This window comes from Homalodisca vitripennis, chromosome 7 (assembly GCF_021130785.1).
Source record: "Homalodisca vitripennis isolate AUS2020 chromosome 7, UT_GWSS_2.1, whole genome shotgun sequence".
Classification (NCBI taxonomy): domain Eukaryota; kingdom Metazoa; phylum Arthropoda; class Insecta; order Hemiptera; family Cicadellidae; genus Homalodisca; species Homalodisca vitripennis.
The window spans coordinates 128,962,364-128,984,242 of NC_060213.1; the positions used below are offsets into that span (position 1 = coordinate 128,962,364).

Here is a 21,879-nt window from a genome sequence, read left to right on the forward strand (position 1 = left end):
AAGTAATAATCACTGATCATGTAACATTACATGTTTTATAATATGTTAATTAATGTTCTACACTGTAATAGTTAGTAACTTTGTATTTGACGCCATTACTAATCTTAACGATTAACGATTATGTAAATAAAGAAATTTTGAATCTTTTGAATCTTTGAATCTTGAATCTTTGAATTAGAGTAGATGATAATCAATTTCTTTCTTAAGAAAAATTACTCTATTGATATCAAGAAAACCCATGTTGTGTACTTATAAAGTGCAAATTTGCCCTCTCCTCCTAGGGCACAGATTCTCAAAGTCAAGTGAATCACTGATCCCCACCTAAAATCTTACAGTCCTACCAAAAACCTCATTAAGATAATTATTCTTATTTTTACCCTTACAATTATAATATACATAAATATATAGTTTTATTTAAAGTTTTTATTTGATTAAGTATCAGGTACGAAATATACTTATCAAAAAAATATCAAAGTTTAACAACGTTTAAGATAATAGAAGAAAAATAATTTATCAATTACACACTTGCATAATACATTCATGAAAATTAGTACCTAATCAAAAGTTTATACAATTTGTTTTTCCAATATTAATGCAGTAATAAGAATTCAGATCTGTTTTATTAGGACTTTAAATAAATAAGTTCCTTACAAGTACCCTTATAACTCATCACTATCAAAGGAAGGAATGCATTTCAATCAATCAAACATCTTTATTACATGAAAATTAAGTTCAGTAATAGTGTTATGAGCAAAGAATACTTAGTTGACTATATACTACTTGTGAGGAACTCTTCCAGAGTGTATACTGGTCTTGTCACTAGAGTCTCGAAGTTCTTTCTTGAGTTTATTTAAAAGTTCCTGAGGTTGTCTGGTTGCAAGTTTCTGAGTTTTCAGCCGATGTAAGAAGGTCTCTTCCCATACAGTGCAGTCCGATGTTGAGGTAAGACGTATCTAGAGGCGTGATGAGTGTGGTAGTTGTGGATGTCCACATTTGTTTGTAGGTCTAGCCTGTCGACATGTAAGATGGCTTCATAGATGTAGAGGGCTATAACAGTGAGTATGCAAAGTGACTGAAAAACTTGTTGACAGCTCTGAAGAGGCTAGAGATCTAACTACTTTCTTTTGTAGGACAAATATTCTATTGAGATTTTCCAGAAGAGCAACCCTAAACTACCAACCCATATCTCATATGAGATTCAACTAATCCATAATCAATCATTCTCTTCTTTGAAGATTATTTTCCAAGCCCAACTACAAAATAATTCTACCAGTTGTTGATCTTGTTCATTTCCAGAGAGATCAGTAAGGCTGGCAACATCTTGTTGTTTGGAAGGGTGTCTTATCCAGTCATTGTTTGCATCTGGTGCAGGATAGTACTTGCTCAACGTACTTGCTAAGTCGGTCATATGTTAAACAATTATGTTAGTTCAAGACAGGTAGACTTTCTTCAGATTTGGCTAGAAACTGTTGTAACACAGACAATGATGTGTAAGAATTTCTTTCAACTTGATTTTTTCCCACAGCTTCAGTTTTCAATAATGCTTTGATTTTGTCTTCTATTACGAATATATTAGTATCAGGTCCTTACAGCTTCAAGTTTAAAACATTTAAATATATAAATAAATCCGCAATTTTGCATCACACCGAAGTCATGAACGTTATCTCTTAAAATGAAGTTTTCGTGTTTTTTATTAAAAAGAAATATTCTTACATCATCAGCTAGTTCGAAATAAACACATGAGAACATTTCCTTAAGAAAGTTAACGATTACTGTGTGTAAAAACGTGTTACTGCACATTTCCGATTTCCTGACATAGATGGGAAAGAGCGAGAGTTTAAGGATCATGCCTTAATGTAGTTAACAATTTTGAGGAATTTGTCAAACACAGATTTAAGCTCAGTTGACATTTTCTTCACTGCCAGCACTTCTCTATATTTTGAACAGTGTATCCACTTTACGTAGGCACTACTTGCATCACCCAGACCATTTTGTGACATGTCATCTCACTAGTTCCATCAGTATACAAGAATCCTACACATTTATTTGCATTTGGTTATTCTTCTGAGTAGGAAGTGCTCATTTCAAACATAAAATAACGTTTTAGCTGCGGTCCTCTGGGACCCCCTGGTATAGGCTTCCCAATTTTTCAAAGATCTCACTTTATATATTGTAATTTATGTTGACTATATAGTTATTTAGTTATTTATGTGTTTGTATATATAAACACAATTTAAAATCAAGTGTGTGTGTGTGTGTGTGTGTGTGTGTGTGTGTGTGTGTGTGTGTGTGTGTGTGTGTGTGTGTGTGTGTGTGTGTGTGTGTGTGTGTGATATTTAACAATAAATAAGAGTTAAACAACTTCATTACTTACCATTTATTAAAACACCTGGACTTGGTAGTGTTTTGAAATTGTATCAATATGTATAAATGTTTAAAAAATTATAATTGTTGTTATTGGAAGTGGTTGCTTGACAGGAAATGCAGATTAGTGTTGGACAATAGTAATACACTATAAAGGAGTGTTGGGAATGTGGCTTGATAATGAACATGAGGCAAACTTTGAACAGAAGCTACACATTGTTCACTGAAGGATGTCTTGTCTTTGCATGTCAGAATAAATTAATGTATTGCAACATGCAAAAACAAAATAGGTAGACATAATGAACTTCTAAGAATAATCACTGGCAACATTTGCTCTTTAAAAACATAATACCAATCACCAGATAGATAATTTGTTATCAGTATAAAGCCTGTGGTGCCAATCAGAAGTACATAGTATCTTAAACTACAATATATGTGATGACGTGATGTTGGTTTCAAGAAAACAAGTTACAGAACTGATAGCTTTACAGTTAAATATGGCAATGAACAACAAAGCCTCATAGTTAGGTTATGTTTATAAGAGCCTATAGGTGGCAGTTTCTGGCCCATCCTGGATCCTCTCCAAAATTTCATACATAATGATTTTAGATATTTTGATGGCTGTGAGTAGTTTTTCACTTGATAGTTTGAGATTCAAAAATGCAAGGATACACAATCAACGGTATGAATAATGATGATCAACATAAGTATTGTAAATTCTTCAAAGAGAAAAATACCTATTTAGAACAATGTTAAATTTATTTACATAACATATATGTATTATAATAAAAAAATAACAGAACAAAAACATCAACAAATAAACAAAGCAAGTGTCAGACAAATAAACTTACTACCAGATAACAACATTGGCAAAGATTATCTTTTGATTAATGACTGACAATATAAACTTCATTTATCATGAAAACCGTCCAAGATTATATTGATAACTGTTGTTAGGAAACTTGGAACCACTCACACACCCATACAAAACACACAAACAACAAACGCAAAAGAGATATCATCCAAGCTGGCTGCTTTTCAGTTTAGGAAAGTGGAAGTAGGAACATAAAAACTGTCTGCTGGAAAGGATCTTGATGGTGCCTATCAACTTTTTTCAACTTGTTAACGTTGCACTTAACTTTTTTGTGTTACTGGAGCTTTACCTGTTTTGTTACATAACTTAGGAATATTGGTGCATTTCATGATGTATTCCTTCAGAATCTTCCCAGGGAAGAGCTTTATAAAGTAAAGATGAAGCTTTCCACCCATTGCACACGAAAAGATATTCTACCTATGAAATTTTTATAGTTGTTAAAAGAATTGAAGCAGACAGTTGGATAGTCTCACCTGAGTCTCACCTTACTGTTAAGATACTCTTCTTGCTCTTAGCTTCAGCCCGGTTTACGATTCCTTCCCTTCCTGAAATCTCAATGAACATCTCGGTGGACAACATAACGAGCTTTGTGAGATAAACCGGCACGTTTTTCAGTCCTTTAGGAGAGGTTTGCCAATTTGTTGCAGTAAAATTTCATCTTTGCCAAGGAAAAAGTCTTTATGTATATATGGATAATTTCAAATATCAAGATAAATATGTGCTGAGAATATTGGGAAATGCATCGATGGATTTTTGTACTAACTGGCTTTGGTTTTATTATTTACCCATATAAACTGAATCACAAGTAGGAGAATAACCATCGCACCCACGGTACAATAAAAAGCGTATGAAAAATCCTGAAGAAAAGATTCAGAGGAAGGCCTAGACAGGGATGTTGGAGTAAAGTAAAATCTGATATGGATTTATTAGGGAAGATCGGTTAAGATGGAGAAGATATTCGTGGGGCGAAATATCAACTAAGATTTAGTTGAAATTTAGTTACTTAATAACTGTAAGTAAGTAAATAGAATGAAAAAATTCATGATGCAGGAGAGGTGGCATCAACACCATTCAGGAGCGGAGAGGCAACTTTCTTACAAACATAAGTAGCTCATGTAGTGCCATGATAATACAACGGGGCCAATGTTCTAGAGTTGGCAAGTTTAAAATCAATTTCACATGCTCATCTAACTGCTTATAAGTATCTGTTCATGCATTATTGGCAGTAAAGGTCAAGAAAAGTTCTTTATTTTCAGTCCAGTGTGGAAGACATATACCATTTTTATCATAGGACAAGAATTCCCAACGGCTGTGGTGAATGTTGACGTTCCTGACATAAAGGACAGAATGTTCAAATGCTGGAAGTACCGTGTTTGTTCACTGGATGTTATGGTGAACATAAAAAGGGCTGTTAGATATTTACTGGTAACTGCTGCCATAACTGGGAGAGTGCAGTTTGTGAAAGTCCAACTGCAATCACCTTGTCCATGTAGTATTTCCTGATAAGAACAATGGGGAACATGAACACTCTTGAATAACACCATTCCCCAGTTCAAACTATGATCCTTCTATTAAAGAAAAAGCTTAGTCCTCGTAAAATGCCACACAACAGTCCAATAACTCACTTGGTGATGGCATTGGAGATGGATGTAGCCTTTTGTATTTTTCAATACCTAATAAAAAAACTGTTTTCCAGATGCTATGAAAAATTGGTTTAAAACCACTCTCGTATTTCAGGTCTCTGCTACGCTGAGTTTGCAGCAAGAGTACCGAAAGCTGGCTCAGCCTACGTCTACAGTTATGTTACAGTCGGTGAACTTGCAGCCTTCATCATCGGATGGAATCTCATCTTAGAATACGTAATTGGTAAGTTGTTTGTATCAATCGATTACTTTTGAGTTCCTAGTCATGTAAACTATGAGTATGATGATATTCTATCATGGTACATGTTGTGGCAGGCACGGCCAGTGTGGCCCGAGGTCTCAGCAACTACATCGACTCTCTGTTTGACAAAGTGATGAGCAACGCCCTCACGGAGGCGATGCCTATCGGAGTGTCCTGGCTCAGCCCGTACCCGGATTTTCTCTCCTGTGGATTCATCCTGGTTTTGGCACGTGAGTAGCTCAGACTGTGTAAGATTATAAAGAAATAGTAAAAACAACTGTTTGTGCTCTTCTGATGAAGAGGTAGTACATACAAAAGTATTCTTGAGCCATTTTAACACATTCTGAACTGTACAAAATGGACAGCCAGGAGTATAACTTCGTAGTGTTTGCATTCTGTGTGTGCCGCAGTCAGTGAGTTACTGACTGATAAGTGCTGAATTAATAATAATAAATTCTTTATTTTCTCAATTTGCAAAATACTTTAGCAATTTCTTAAATACAATCATCAATACATAAATTAATTAGACTCTTTTACATAAAAACTTATATAAATAAAATGTCCTTGCCAAGTCTGGCCAAAAAGTAAAAGCAAAACTCTAAATACATACAAACTAAAAATTAATATTAAATACACTGAATAAAAAAAACTTAACAATTAATGCTTTTATTACTGAACAAAGTATATACATATACACATATTCTTACATACAAGTTAATGAAATTGCTCAATTATATTCTTAAATAGAAAAGCAAATAAGAAAATTTAGGGCCTCCAAGGCACTTTGCCTAATAGGAGGTTCCTTTTACTTACATTTTACTTAGTTAAACAGCGATCAGATAATACAATTTTATTGTTTATATTTTTTTCATCAGCAAATGATAAAATTTGTTTTCATGATTGCTTTCAAATATAGAGTTGTAAGGAGCAAGAAATAATCCTCTTATGAACTAGCAGTGAATTTGTGATAATAATTGTAGTTAATACTATATCAAAGAGTATAAATAATTGACAAATACTACTAATTGCAGTGGCGTAGCGAAGGGGGGTCCAGGGGGTCCGGACCCCCCCCCCGAAATTTTAAGACATATTAAAAAATAAAGCATGGAGCAGGAGAAAAAAGGACAGTGATCATTACTCTTGTCTACAAACATTAAATTGATTGAAGTGACCGTTGTTAAAAATATAATTGTCCTTACGTTTAAATCATAAAGTATCAAACGATACTTTTGGGCTCGGCCTTTCGGATAGTGTAATGTAATCACGGTATTTATATAGGGCGCGGTCACGTGACGTCGCAAAGTAACCTGGACCGTAACACGGCGAACAGTTTAAATTAGCGACCACTTCGTTCAAATTCGTATTGGGGACGTAAAATGACTGCTTAGAATTAAGTTACGACGTTGATTTTAGGTGTCATTAAACTGTAAAAGTGTATATAATTATCGAAAAAAATCATTTTCGGTCGGAAAATACACTTGAAAAACTCTACTGATTATAACTTCAACTAATTTGGACTTCAGTGATTGAGGTAAACGTGGTGTTTTCGATTGAGTTAGGACGACGATTTTTGTTATCATTAAACTGTACACTGTACCTATATAATTATCGAGAAAGAAAATCACTTCCGGTCGGTAAATACCGAAGAAAAGCTCTCTACAGATTCAAGTTTTGACGATTTTGGATTTCATTGGTTGAGTGGTTGAGGTAAAAGTGGTACTTAGGATTATGTTAGGACGGTGATTTTAGGTATTAATTCAACGCCGACTAATACATATATAATTATCGAGAAAAAAACAATTAAATCACTTTAAATTAGCGACTTTTTTCCCATGGAGTCCCACAGGGATCTATACTTAGACCAGTCTTGTTCCTTGTGTACGTCAGCAGGCTGAACTCATCGCTCCTGAGAGGGAAAATGGTCTAGTATGCTGACGATACAACGCTCTGCATTAAAGCTCCAACAAAACATGAATTAGAAATCATTTCCTTTTTAGAATTCATGTATTCAGTTTTTTTCTAAATTAAATCTGAGGACCAACAACTCCAAATCAAATGCACTAAATTTCTGTTTGCGGCAAAGAGAGATTGAGGATGGCGCTGCTGTGATGGCGGACGATGTCCTGATAGAGGAACTGATTCCACCAAGTTCCTCGGAATGTACCTTGAACGAAGTCTGACTTGGGACGATCACATTGAAAGTACCTGCTCAAAGGTTTCTCCAGGCATTTATGCTCTACGGTCAAAATTTTGCTCCCGGGATGTACTAAAAATGGCCTACTTCGGCCTTGTACACCCCCATCTAACGTACGAGTTGAGGCTATGGGGCAGCTGTTCTAAATACAAATTTGAGCGAGTATTTAGAAGTCAAAAGAAAGTTGTCCGCATCATTTCAAAATTGAAATCCCGAAATTCATGCAGAGATGCCTTTAGGGAGCTTGGATTGCTAACTTTGCCCTGTCTCTACATCCTCGATGTTGCCCTGTACTGCCGATTTAAGTGCGAGTTGGTCCGGGGCAGGGACGTCCATCAATACGGGACAAAAGGCAGGGACAACCTTCGGTTACATCCGCACAGAACAGCCGCATTCAAACGTTTGCCATCTGAGGTTGGTGTTAAGCTGATCAACAAGCTCCCTGATGAAATGCAAAAGTTTGAATGAACCAACAAAATTTAAAGCTCGATTGAGACACTTTTTGGTGTCGAGGGTGTTCTATTCAGTGCAAGAGTTTATGATGAGCCGCTGGGATGAAATTTAAAGTAATTGGATCATCCTCTATTTCTGGTGGTAAAATTTAGAAGATTTTAAAACGTATGGCTGAGTCTTAGGAATGAGTGTGGACTGTGTATGAACGGGTATGAATGGGGGCAATTTTAAATAGATATACATATTTCTAAATAATTTAATTTGACGATTGTATGCAATTTTTATAATTGTTGACACAATAAAAAGTATTATTTTATTATTAATATTACTTCCAGTCGGAAAATACCAAGGAAAAGCTCTACTGATTCAGATTTTGACGATTTTGGATTTCACTGGTTGAGCCGTTGAGATAAAAGTGGTACTTAGAATTATTTTAGAACATTGATTTTATGTATCAATTGAACGCCGACTATTACCTATATAATTATAGAAGAAAAATTGAAAAAATCACTTCCGGTCAGATAATACACCAGAAAAACTCTACTGATTAGAAGTTCCGATTACTTTGGATTTCACTGACTGAGGTGTTATTTCATTTTCCTTAGTATATTCCGATCGGAAGTGATTATTTTTGGTTTCTTTCTCGATAATTATATATTTATTAGTCGGCGCTTAATTAATCTCTAAAATCAATGTCCTAACATAATTATAAGTACTACTTTTACCTCAACCACTCAACCAGTGAAATCCAAAATCGTCAAAACGAATCAGTAGAGAGCTTTTCTTCGGTATTTACCGACCGGAAGTGATTTTTTTCTCGATAATTATATAGGTAGTCGAGTACAGTTTAATGATAACAAAATCGTCGTTCTAACTCAATCAAAAATACCACGTTTACCTCAAGAACCGAAGTCCGAAGTAGTTGAAGTTCTAATCATTAGAGTTTTTCAGGTGTATTTTATTTCCGACCGAAAGTGATTTTTTCCGATAATTATATACTAGTCTACAGTGTAATGATACAAAAAAATCGTCATTATAACTCATTCATAAATACCTCAATTAGTGAAATCCAAAGTGGCCGAACTTCTAATTTTTTATTTTGTTTTTCCGGTGCATTTTCCGACCGTTAGTTTGATCTGTACCCGAGCAACGCTCGAAAATTTCCCTCCTTTTCTAAATGGTTTTCGGCCCTCAGTGGCCCAATGTCCCCGAAGGGGTATTTCATTTTTTCCACAGAATATAGTTGAGTCAATTATACGCTTGAGTGAAGCTCTGTTTTTGGTTCCTTTTCTTTCTTATCCAGTGAATCCAACATCACTTTGGTGCCTTCTACTCGGCCAGAATCGAACTTCGTAAAGTTTCTGTAGCTATACAAGAGAATTTGTGGTACTAGAGTTGCTGTGAGAGTTTAATTTGCCTATTACATCTTTCCACTTTCTATAAGGCGTAGTTACTAAAGCCCATATTTTTGGTATTTACCTTTTACCAGTGAATTCATTGGCAAATAACACACAAAACGTCCCCCGGATCCGCCGGTTTCGGACCCCCCCCCGAACGAAATTTCTGGCTACGCTACTGACTAATTGATTATTAAATTACTAATGTTGAATTTTAATCAATGAATCAAGATTACCCAGAGTCAACAACCATACCGAAAATGAAATTTGTCTAGAAACCATTTTAAAACAGGATAAAACTGTGAAAAGGAGATTTTACTGATTAGACAACATTTACTGTAGATGTGAAGATAAAATATGTCTACTTTTATATTGACTTCCTCAATAAGCCAAGGGTTGTTATTTTGATATGCAAATTATAGTAATCCTGATAATAATATGTCTATAGAGAATTGCTTATTTCATAAGTTTATAAAATGGGCTAAGGAAAGTAAAATAATTTCTTCTACATTCAGATTCTATTTGATTTGTAAATTAAACCTTAATAGGCATGAAAAATCTTGTAAATTCAAAACAAAAATGTTGGATTTCCAGTTAACATTAATGTTTTATTTGTCACACCATGTTTTTTTTTCATTTACATAATCATAACAGTTTTCAGTAAAACACTAAACAATTTTATATACATATGGTAATCCTGGACCTATTGAGTTTGAATTCATTTCCAGTTCCCTCTAAAATGCTATTTTCTACAAAACGCTACAATGTATTTTTTCTTATTCCCTCCGATTGTTGTTTCCAGTTCTCCTGGCATGGGGTGTTAAAGAGTCCTCCTTCCTCAACAATGTATTCACAGCTGTCAACCTCTGCACTGTGGCTCTAGTGGTCATCGTGGGTGCTTTCTATAGTGAGTCTGCCTTCTGTTTTTGTTTCACCTGGTGTTCACTTAATACTGACTGTAATAATGTAATGAAATCCAATATTGACTTAAAAATCCCATGAGAAATATATATTCAACATAAATTATGAACCATTTACTAATAGATATACTATAATCATATTTTAATAATTAATTAAATAACACCGGCCATACATACACAAATATTGAAAACAATCTTGAAATTTTACACACGTGAAAAAAACTCCCCTATTGTCAACTGTAAAACATTTTTAAATTTACAAAATAAATCCTAATGTAATATTAAATGACAAAGATTTTTTAACAAAAAATGTATTATTCGATAGACTTTTAAACAATATAAATTGATCAGATATAATATTAAATACAAAAATTTAGCCACCAAGGTAGTTAAAAACATATGACAATTTGGTTTCAATTATTTATTTACTTTATTTACCTTAACCTACAAGTACCTGATGATGAATTCATTGAATTCTAATGTACATTGTATAATAAGACATATAAAAAAGTGTTAAAAGATTTATTATTGTAAATTATATTAATAATAACGAAGAATGTATAAAAAACATTCCTAGAATTGAGGCGAGTTCCTATTTATAATGTGGTCATTCTAAACTTCTGCAAGTCAGAAGAGGGGTTCCACAAGGCTTGGTTCTTGGACCAGTCCTATTCATATTATTCATAAACGACTTTCCAGAACATCTAGGAGACTATTGTAAAATGCTGATGTACACAGATGATACTGTGCTCCTCACAGCTAATAAGGATACAACTAAACTAGAAATAGACTTATTCATTGTCTTCTAATACTTCATTTTCATTTTCAGTCAATGTTCAGAACTGGGCTCTGGACCCTGATGCAGCCCCGGATAAAGATGGCAGTGGAAAAGTGGTCAAGGCAGGAATGGGAGGGTTCATGCCGTTTGGGGTCTCTGGAATCATGGCCGGAGCTGCCAAGTGCTTCTACGGTTTTGTAGGATTCGACTGCGTAGCAACTACAGGTAATATTTCAAATGTACCTTTGTGAATGTACCATCATTATATTTTTGAACTTTTTAAAAATACCAATCAATATTTAGTTGGTCTGACACACAATAACACTGGAGTGTTAAATTGTTGGATACATACTGTAGTTGAGCGACAGATGGCATTATAAGTGTTAGCCTAGGCACAGGACTAACATTGGACATCTGAGCATCCTCCACATTATGTGTCAAGTGTTTGCGGTATTTAGCGCTTTTCACATCTTAAATACACAATTCCTGGAAGAATGGCATACTGTGACAACACAAAGATGCCATATCTTGTACCAACTCTTGTATATTGGTTTAAACTTTACCGATGTCTTCAAAGTCACACATTGAATGTTTGAAGTGTAGCTCAGGCTATAATAGCCAATAATGAAATATACTAACGAGAATGGTCAGTCCAATACATTTGAAGGTGTTGAATACACAGTGTACAAGACATGGCTTTAATATGTCCCTTAAAAAGGTGTTAATTTCATTCCATTTATTGTTGGTGTACATAACTATTAATGATGCCATCTTTGCAACTTTTAAATGCATAACACAATGTTAAGTGAAATCTTGTTCTACATGGATAGTATAAATAGTAAAAATGTTATCAACAAAGGCAATCTAAATTACTGAAGCTAGTAAAATGTACCAGGCAATAGAATTCACTAGTGTTTTGCTATGTTCCACTAATGGTAGTACTAGATCAGGCCATCGGATAGCACTGTCAACAGTTGTTTCAGTGAGACTTCTGAGTTAATACTTTTCTGTAGTTATCAAGCTGTATATTTTACCCAGCAGGGATCACTTCTGGCTGGTTTATACCTTCCAGTTGAACCTACCACTGGGCGTAGCAAAAACCGATGTGTCACTTAAACCTGGGTAACCTTATGGACATCCAGAAACAGTACAGCACAAATGTCGAGATTCTGAGGTGTAAGGGTATTCAATAGGTCTAGTCTACTGCGGGAGATGACTGTTGGAGTTGGTATCAGAGGTTCTTGCTAGCCTCAACATATGGGTGTGCCACCCCCTGCCTGCTTTGACTGGAGAGGCTGGTTCAGAGCTAGCCTCCTCTTCTTCCGAAGGGACATGACTTGAGATTAGTGCCCTAAGTTCTTCCTCATGGATCTCCATAGGAGGCGGCCCGTTCCCCCGACCTTACCCATCCAGAATATCCTGTCACTCTGGAAGCAGCGCAAAGGGTCCTTATAGGAATAGGTGCAATTTATAAGCTTCTTGTTCTAAGAGAATAAAAGAAAAGAAAAAAGCTGCATATTTTAGCTATTTCTAAAAAATGGTTGTCTTTCACCCTTCTTCATTTATGATTGAATATTCCAGGTGAAGAGGCAAAAAACCCTAAACGAGACATTCCACTCTCTATAATCATTTCTCTGCTCATCATTTTCCTGGCTTACTTCAGCATTGCCAGTGTGATGACACTTATGTGGCCCTACTATCTGCAGGTGAGATACACTTTCAATGTAACTAAATCTTGGAATACTATCTGTTTATAAGGATTTTAAGTGAACAGAAAGAACTCAAAGCAAGTAAAGAAAGTGTTGTGAGTCAGTAACATAATTTACTTTCATTGTATAGAACAGAATAGAAAATACTTCTTTGTTGAGGCAAATTAGGCCACCATGCCCTATCTTACTTCTAACCCCAAACGATAATAACCTAACTGATTATAAACAAGTTGATCTATTTTAAAGTTAGCTATAAAATAGCATAAAAATTTCTTAAAGCTTAGTTTTACTCATGCACACATCATTCATTATAATTAATTAACGAGTACTGATGTGCCTTGTGAATAGCAGGATCCCAGTCCACGATCATAAGGTTAAAAAATATTTCTTCAACTCCACCACAAAATGAGACCAACCCTCAATCCCCATAATGGTGTCTGGTAAGAAGTTCCAAGTTCTTGCTGTTGTCAGTTAGCATTAAGGTGGAAGATTGTCTAATAAAGTGTTACGTAGTCATCCCATCTGAGATCAAACAAAAAACGGATGCTATAATTTTCAACTCTGAGGTTTATTACTAAGGACCTATGTCATGTTATTGATTACGGTATTGAAGTAGTTTAAATGAGAGAATACAATTGTTTTCAATAGAAGTTTGACATGAAAAGACAGAAACTGTCATTCGTTTCAGTGTGTATACAACAGCAAACACCCTGTTACAGGTTTGAACTACTGTGTCTGTTCATCCCAGTGTGTTGTGGATGATGAGTCCAAGGCTTTTTCATTAAATATGTAATGTTGGCTCTTTGTAATATAAATCAAGCCAAATCAATTATTACTATTCTATAAAAAATACTATGATATAAAATTTATATTTACTAATAAATTAAGAAACTAAATTTTCAAGTTTCTTCAAGTTTTTAACCCAACTGAATATTTTTGATCGCTATTTAGGATGAAGCTGCTCCTATCCCGTACGTGTTTGGAGAGATCGGTCAGCCTGTCGTGAAGTTGATTGTTTCCGTCGGAGCTATATTTGCTCTGTGTACCAGGTATGTAGACTTACTAGATAATACATACATCTCAAACATTACCACTAACGTTATTGACTAATAAGAGTTCTTTTCAGTAAATTCTGCTTCATCCTTTTTACTACCAGTCATAAGATTAAAACTATCATCCATTTTCAGATGTTTTAAATATACAATTGTCAACAGAGACTGATGACTGATCTATTTGGTTTGTTAGACAATGCCATTATTAATTAAGGTGCATTATTGAGCCTATAACAAAATTAATAAAATGTCAATTTTTAATAGGATTTTTAAGTTCTCTTAAAGATGCAAAAGTTATGGAATATTTAAAGTTTATGAAGGATATTAAAATTATTGGCCAGTTTCAAAATATCACATTTTTATTAAATTAAAATTTTATTTTAAGAGAAGGAACATTAATTGATGTAGTTTTGTATTTAATAGAATATATAATATCGGAATTATAAAATAAATCACCAACTTACAATATGAGAATTGCCTTGAATCATTACAAAGTGTTTGGTTCTAATATATAAAATTATATACTGCAATAATTTTATCAACAAAGCTCTTATTATTAGACTTTAATTTTTTTGTTACCGTACACTTTATTATGGTAATTAAATTTAAATTATTCCTCATGGAAACGTTTGATAACACAAAATTGTAATCTCAATCCATAAACCAGTTTTTATTTTGCTGTGTTGATCATAAAATTATTTAAAATGCTCTTTACAGTTGTAAGATTTGGAGAATGTCGCACGAATTACTAAATTATTTCTTATCAGTGGATCAGAAAGAATTGAGATCTATGGCAAGTATCAAAATCCAGTAAATCTACATTTTGGAGTCTCACAAAGTTCAATAGTTAGTCTTATGTTATCTATAATTTATATTAAACAATGTTCAATAAATATATGCATAAAGCTAGTAAATATAATTAATTGAACATGTTGATGACAAATAATTGTGCCTAATAACAAAAAATTATTAAGAAATGTAAATGTTCAATATTTATTACATATACAAGATTTATCTGAAATTAATTTAACAGCAAACTTGCAAATCTCAAAGTTTTAAATTGATATTTTTTCATTCAATTGGAGATCAATTAAATATAAGGAATTAGTGTTATTAGTAATGAAATGTCAATCTATGAGATCTATATCAATGTTTACTACAAGAAGTAACAGTTATCAAATACATATTCATATTTTTTATGAGAATGAGAATGAATCTATCATTATTTACAATCTTTGAGATTATAAATAGTGCCAAAAAATACAAAATCAGGAATTTCAAGCTTTTTGGAGAAGCTCTTCCAGTATATAGAATAGCAATCTAGAAGCCATTCATGTACTTGTCTTCAGTTCCTATCATGTCAAGTACATATTTTCTAGAGTCTCTTTAGGTATATAAGCTCTAAGAGACTTTAGTGTGTACTGGAGTACTTTAGTGAGTACCGAATAACTATAAACATTTTTTTAAATTGTACAATTTGCTTTATATTTATGGGGTTGTTATATGATATAAGGAAAGTGTAATTTTAATTCAACAGTGAATCTAATTGTCCAAAAATTTAGAGCCTAATGAACATTCTTATGCAATAAGTATTTCTTCGACCCCTCTACTAAGTCACTGGTAAATCTTTCATTGTATAAGTTGCATGTCTTTCCAAGACAAATAACTGTAATTAAGTTCTGGAAAGTTTGGAAAAACTCGCAATCATTTACAGTTTTTGAACTTTGAATAATAAATCATTTGTATTATTTTTCACTAAATATTTACAAAAAGAATAATACAAAAAATGTTTTTCAAAAATACATTTGGGATAGAGAGTTTAACAATTTTATGATACAAGAGGTGATTTTTAAAAAATGATTTAAAAAAATAAATTTTCCCACTTCAAAAGTGTTAAAATGGGATAGATAGTATCACAATATTATTGTCCTTTCTTATTATCATGATATCAACTTGTAGCAGTTGGTTTTACTGTCAGTAGTTCATGCATAACAAGAATCAAGAATTTATTAAGTCATTTCACTTTTACAAGTAATAGACCAAGTCAAGTTTAAAATCTAGCCTATCTCTACATTACATTTAACAATAACATTTCATCAAAAGTGCTGACATTTCCTTAAAACCTAAAACTTGAATCACCGTCTAAAGCTTAAAAAGGCAAGGTTAAGGTCAGACAAGGGCAACTCAAGATATTCTTTAAGACTATAAAAAGGCTTATTGACCAAAAATCTATACAAAACCATTTTGAATTTATTTAAGTTTAACTGTTGTACCCAATGAGGCAGCATATTGAACATTTTTATGCTGATACAATCAAACCAGTTTTGTGACACTCTTAATCTAGAAAAAGGCTGTTCCAGTTTCCAGTTATTTCTCGTGTTGTGCTGATGGTTGTCACTCCTAACTATTAATTCACATTGGTCTACCCTTTCCTTAATTTTACAAAGACATACATAGGTATATACATTAAAGACAGTTAAAATTCCCTCTGATACAAAAAGTGGTCTGCAGTGTGCATTGAAGGAAGCCCTACTCATAACTCTAATGGCCTTTTTTTGTAAAAGAAGAACCTGTTTTACATTACAGCTACTACCCCAAAGATGAATACCATACAATAATATGCTGTGAAAGAAAGCAAAGTAGGCACTCTTCAAGATAGCCAACGGTAATACGTTCCGTAAATGCCTCAAGAGACAAACCACTCTACTTAACCTACCACGTACACTTTGAATATGCAAACTCCAACTTAGGGTTTGGTATCGTTACAGTGTGCAATATTTACTGGGACTTTGGTCATGGTAAAAAGCAGACTTTGGGTTTTAGTTTAGTTTAGAGATAGACCATTTGCTTCAAACCAATTTAGACTCTCTGCTTGGGCATCAGCCATAACTATACTAAGATTACACAACTCACTATTAGTCTTACTACTAAACAATGTTGTGTGACAAGTTTAGTCGTAGTCATGAATGTAAATGATAAAAGGAATTAATAAATACCATTTACTATTATTGGACAGATAAGAGAAATTCATTTGAACAAAACAACAAGTAAAATAACTGCATAACGTTAAACCTACTGCAGTAATCTTTAATTCCTTACTAACCTTAATTTCCTTTCAGTGTCTTCTAGTCATTCTTTTACTTTAAAAGAACTTGTTGATCAGTATTTTTATCAGACAGATACGGTACTGACGTGAATTGATATTTATATTGACTTATGTCTGAGTTCTTTTCAAATTAAAAAGAAGCCTTAATTGTGGTGAACACTATTTTTAACCTGGTTAAAATTTGGTGTATCTAGGAGAAAATTACCCAAGGCCCCGTGCTTGATCCCTCAAAAGTGCGGGGCACACAAGAGTGGCAAGGACAAGTTTTGGTTTATGCGGTTTAAGGAGGGCGGTTTTGGCACAGAGGATAAAGAACATCAAGGAAGGCCAGAAACTTTTAAACATGAAGAACATATCGGAAGAAGATTCTTGCCAAAGACAAGAAGAACTTGTGGCAACATTGGGAGTAACTCGGGCATTGGGCAAATTAATTCGATACGTGTAAAAGCCATGGACATGATTCAGAAACGATGAAATTGGGTACCACATGTGTTGAAGTCAAGATATTTCGGAAGGCGAGGTTTCACCTGCAAACAAGCTGCTTCAAAGGCAAAAAAGAAAATGTTTTTTCATTACATAGTGACTGAAGATATGATAATTCAAAGTGAACAAAATCATGGGGAAGACCGGGTCAAGCATCAACAACAACTGTAAAGAAAACAACTTTCCTGGATCGAAGGTGATGCTCAGCATTTGGTGGGACTAGGTAGGGGTAGTGCATTGGGAGTTAATGCTTGTTTGCTAAATTCAATTGTTTATTCCATACATTTCAATTATTTGCAATGCCTTAAGTAAAAGACAGAGTAGTAGTTGAAACGTAATTAGTTTCATTTTGGTTAACTTACACGCATAGAAAACTAAGACAAGACAATTTTACATTATTTACATTTCAAAAACGTTACTAGCATTTATTTCTTAAGAAAAGTAACAAAAACAAATTGTTCACTAGAGTGAACAATTAAACAAGTAAAAATCTTGTAAAATATGTTCTCAGATATAATTTTCTTTAAGTGAATTTACAATCTAAACCAGAAGAATTCTTTTTAATTCGGACTTGGAGTGGTAAAAATAATCAATTTGATGGTGTATCTATCTATGGATTTCAAAATATCAGCTTCTAAGTGTATAAACAGTAAAGATTCTAAATTTTTGTTTATCAAAGGCAATTTCAATCTGGTTATGACATGTCTTCATCATCATCTTCTTCTTGATCATTGTCATCATCACTGTGGTCATCGAATTTCTCATCTTAAACATCTTCATACTCATAGTTGGCGTCCATGCAGTAGTAACCTACAGTCGCAATACTCAATCAGACCGCTCATCAGCAATATCGACGATAGGCCTCACCTTAGAATGATGCAGATTGAATTATATTAATGTCAATTATTTTTTGTTTACTCAAGACGGTGTTAATTATGCTGTTAAATGAGACATAATTGAAATCAAGTAAACTGCTCAGTGTTGGTGTTCTGAGTGTAAAATTTGTCAGTTTCGGAACAAGAGGGCGCCAATAATTTCCATACTGGAGGGCGCACCGGAATAGGCCCTGGTGGCCCAGCATGGGCCTGAATTACTCTTAGAACTTATTATTCTCATAACTCCTGTAAAGAAAATATTTAATTAATTACTGAACAAATTTTGAATTGGCAATAGTTGGTACCACTGTAAAGTGATGTTTTAGCCTCCTGGGAGCCATGTTCCCTCTGCCACGAGTCCTGTACGCGATGGCCCATGACGGAATCCTGTTTGATTTCTTCTGCCTCATCCATCCGTCAACTCAGACCCCAGTGCTCGCAACTCTTGCGTCTGGCGTATTCGCAGGTTATAACACAGCACTTGCGCTCTGCACGGGTTGATACGGTACTCAGAACTAACAATTACTAACCATTCTAACAGCATTGTGCATGACTGATATTAATTTACTAACTTTTCAGTAAAGATTGTGCGTGCATGATGGCAGCTTCGCTACTAACATTATTTTACTTTTTCTTGTATTTATTGATGTAGTCAGCTATTATAACATACAGGAAATAGTTCAAAACACCAAGCAACTGTGTATCTAGCAACATTTAGAAAAATATTTTCCATTGTCGGTTATTTATGTTTAATAGATCCTGGTTGGTGTTTTTTGTCCTGCAAAAATAACAGTTTCATAGATCTACATACTCCATCTTTCTGTTAAGTAACAATCTGATTCTTTTAGCTGACTTTTCCCAGTGTTGCTGGAGTCAGCACTCACAGACTTGCAATCAATGTACAAACCTAGTACTTCACTTCAAGAGTAACAATATATCTCTTACATGCATATCACGGTTTTTCAATTTGAATACAAGTATAACTTAAAATGAGGGAACACCATTGCTCAAGTTCAACATGAGACCATTAACACAAATGGTTAGTCTGGTTTCCCCTCAGAATATCAGAGTGAATACATTTTTCACATTTTTTCTAAAAAAGAAATCCCATGTAGTTAATATCTATCTCAATGAATAATACTCGTATATCTGAGAAGTACTAAACTACGAATTTATACTTTGAGATTCTCCTCCAACCACTACCCTAATCAGATTTTGACGGGAACATATTATAGCTCTCCATTTATTCCCATGCGCTCATGGGTTGATGTATGGAGCCTAAAATTAACTTAAATCAGCAATTAAAAAATCTATTAAATAATCAATGTTCATAAGAGCATTTAAGTTGCTAATATATGATTTGCATAGCTGTGCTTTTAAAGTGTAGCAAAGGAAGCATTAAAAAATCAAATTTTTGACTTTGCCATTCCTCTACATCTCATAAACTGCTGTGTTTTGTACATATCTTAAATGTATATGACATGTAGCCGAAACATAATCAGTTATTATGACAGTGTTATAAAGTGTAAGACTAATGACAGAGATAACCACAAACTGGGAGATATGGAATAGTAGTGTATAAACACTTGTCCCCAAAGGCAGACGATGATTTCATTAACAAATTACAAAATTTCAGTAGAAAATACTCATGTTTACAGTGTAACAAAACTTATTTTCGGTGTCATGGTCATTTTATAATGTTTGGTAGGGGAGATCCAATAAGAATAATGGCTCATAATGTAAAATAAATATATAAACATATGAATAAACTTGTGTGTAATTTGTAAGAAGATTTTTTTTAATGTTTGAATAAGCATGTAGCATGTATATTATTATTTTTCAAGGGCTATATTGACTTTTGTTGTGCATTGTAAGATATTCTGCCAATAAAAGATATGTATACATATGTGTTTTATTTCTTAGTATAATTTTTTACTCAGACCACAAAGTGAAAATTATATTAAACCGGCGATTTTTTTATGACCCCAGAATGTTTGATATTGAAGAGATACAATAGAACCTCAGTTTCTCGACACAATGTGGAATATAAGGTTTTGAGTTTTAGGGTTATCAGGTTAGGACAGATTGAATAAAAGGAAACACTGAAAATGACTACAGCTTTTATGATTTCCTTTCCCAAGTTAACCTATCCCCCATTCCTACATATGTAATATATTACTTATACAAGATTGAATATCTAACATAAATAAAAAAACATCGAACAAAAACTAGGGCTACCTAAACAGATAACAGTGTCCAAACATGACAAAGTAAAATCAGATTAAAATTTCTTGATCACATAGAATTTGAAACTTGAAAACTTCATTGCAAAGGCGATGAATGAAAATAATGTCCATTGCAGATGAACTCTGTTGTTATAAATACCACAACAGCCACTCAATCTATTGTATGCTGTCACTGTAAGTAATTCTGTCTGTTTGTGGATCAATTTCTTAGCCATCATCAGAGTCATCTTTTTCCTCTCTTCCCTTTATCATTGATGACAGTGATTATTTCTGGCTCCAAGATCCATCCATTCTTCAACATCAGTGTATGAAGTATTTCGGCACCCACGCCAAGAGATTATCAAATACTTCTGAAACATCGGTAACTAACAATCCCGCCACACTGTTGAGTATCGGCTATTTAGTTAGAGAGGTTCTACTGTAAATTCCCCAATCTAATCTACTGAACTCCAGAATTGAACATCCACCTGTTTTAGTGTGATCGGGTCTCAGTTTGCCATACCCAGAATGCTCTACGCCATGTCATACGATGGACTCCTCATCGCCTCCTTCGCCAAAGTGAGCGTCAAGCGGCAGACTCCTGTCATCGCTACCATGTTCGGGGGTGCCGTTGCAGGTCTGCTGCTCTGTCTCCTTCCTGCAGAAGTGACAGTTACAGGATAAAGCGATACCTCGATAATTCCACCCCATCTCTCCTCTCTCTGAGAGTACAGATAAAAATCTCTGATTGTTTGCAAACTGGCTGATATATTAAACGAATATTAACAGTTCATTTACCAGTGATAGATTTTCAAGATTTACTTTCATTGTTATTTTCCAGAAATGAATATACTTAATATACTGTAAATAAAAAAAAAATAATTTCAACTACTAGACCCTGTTTTGTGTGTTGAATCATTGCCAAAAATAAACTTAACCAAGGGTGTAATGCCTCTGGAATAGTACTATTTTCACAGTAATTTTTGTTATAACATTTAAAATTTTATTTTTAGATTCCATTATACTTAAATTTTAGTACGTTTGAAATAAAAGAAATAACTATAGATATATTTATAACCCTCTGGATCCCAACTGATAATTTTATTATGAAGAAAACAATTCCCAAATCATAGCCAGGAACTTATAGCCTTAATATTTTATATTTTAGGTTTTGGCCATGTAATGATCTGAGCTATAGATGATGATTTATTCATTGTACCATCATGTGATTTTTAACCCCCAGCTGATTGTTCAAAAGAAAAGAAAATGCCCCTAACACAGTGCCTTGAGATGGACTTAGTCCTTAGGTCTGTCCTTGTTACATCATTGATAATGTTAACTTTATCTGTCCAATAGAGAAGTTCATAACTATAAAAGTATTACTTCAGCTTTTGGTTTTGTATTACAATAAAACTGCTATATGCAAAAATCATTTCCAAAATAAACACTAAGTAAATCATTTAATCTATTGTTATTTTCTTTAATTGATCATGGACTGTCACTTCTTCAGGAGCCTTTCCTTAAGCTGACTAATGCTTGCATGTGCTTTTATAAAATTTTGCTTG

The 21,879-nt window shown here is 33.8% G+C and overlaps 1 protein-coding gene across 3 annotated transcripts in view; it reads left to right on the forward strand.

The window, feature by feature from the left end:
* LOC124366312 (cationic amino acid transporter 3) overlaps positions 1–21,879 on the forward strand; it is a 92,626-nt gene that overhangs the window by 62,184 nt on the left and 8,563 nt on the right. For 2 of the 3 annotated variants that reach the window (XM_046822757.1, XM_046822759.1), the window contains exons 3-9: positions 4,976–5,104; positions 5,197–5,352; positions 9,969–10,073; positions 10,916–11,089; positions 12,446–12,570; positions 13,525–13,622; positions 18,416–18,555. In XM_046822757.1, coding sequence (XP_046678713.1) covers positions 4,976–5,104; positions 5,197–5,352; positions 9,969–10,073; positions 10,916–11,089; positions 12,446–12,570; positions 13,525–13,622; positions 18,416–18,555 — 927 coding nt within the window. Of the gene's footprint in view, positions 1–4,975; positions 5,105–5,196; positions 5,353–9,968; positions 10,074–10,915; positions 11,090–12,445; positions 12,571–13,524; positions 13,623–18,415; positions 18,556–20,811; positions 20,952–21,879 lie in introns of all 3 variants that reach the window. The other variant, XM_046822758.1, reaches the window with a different exon arrangement.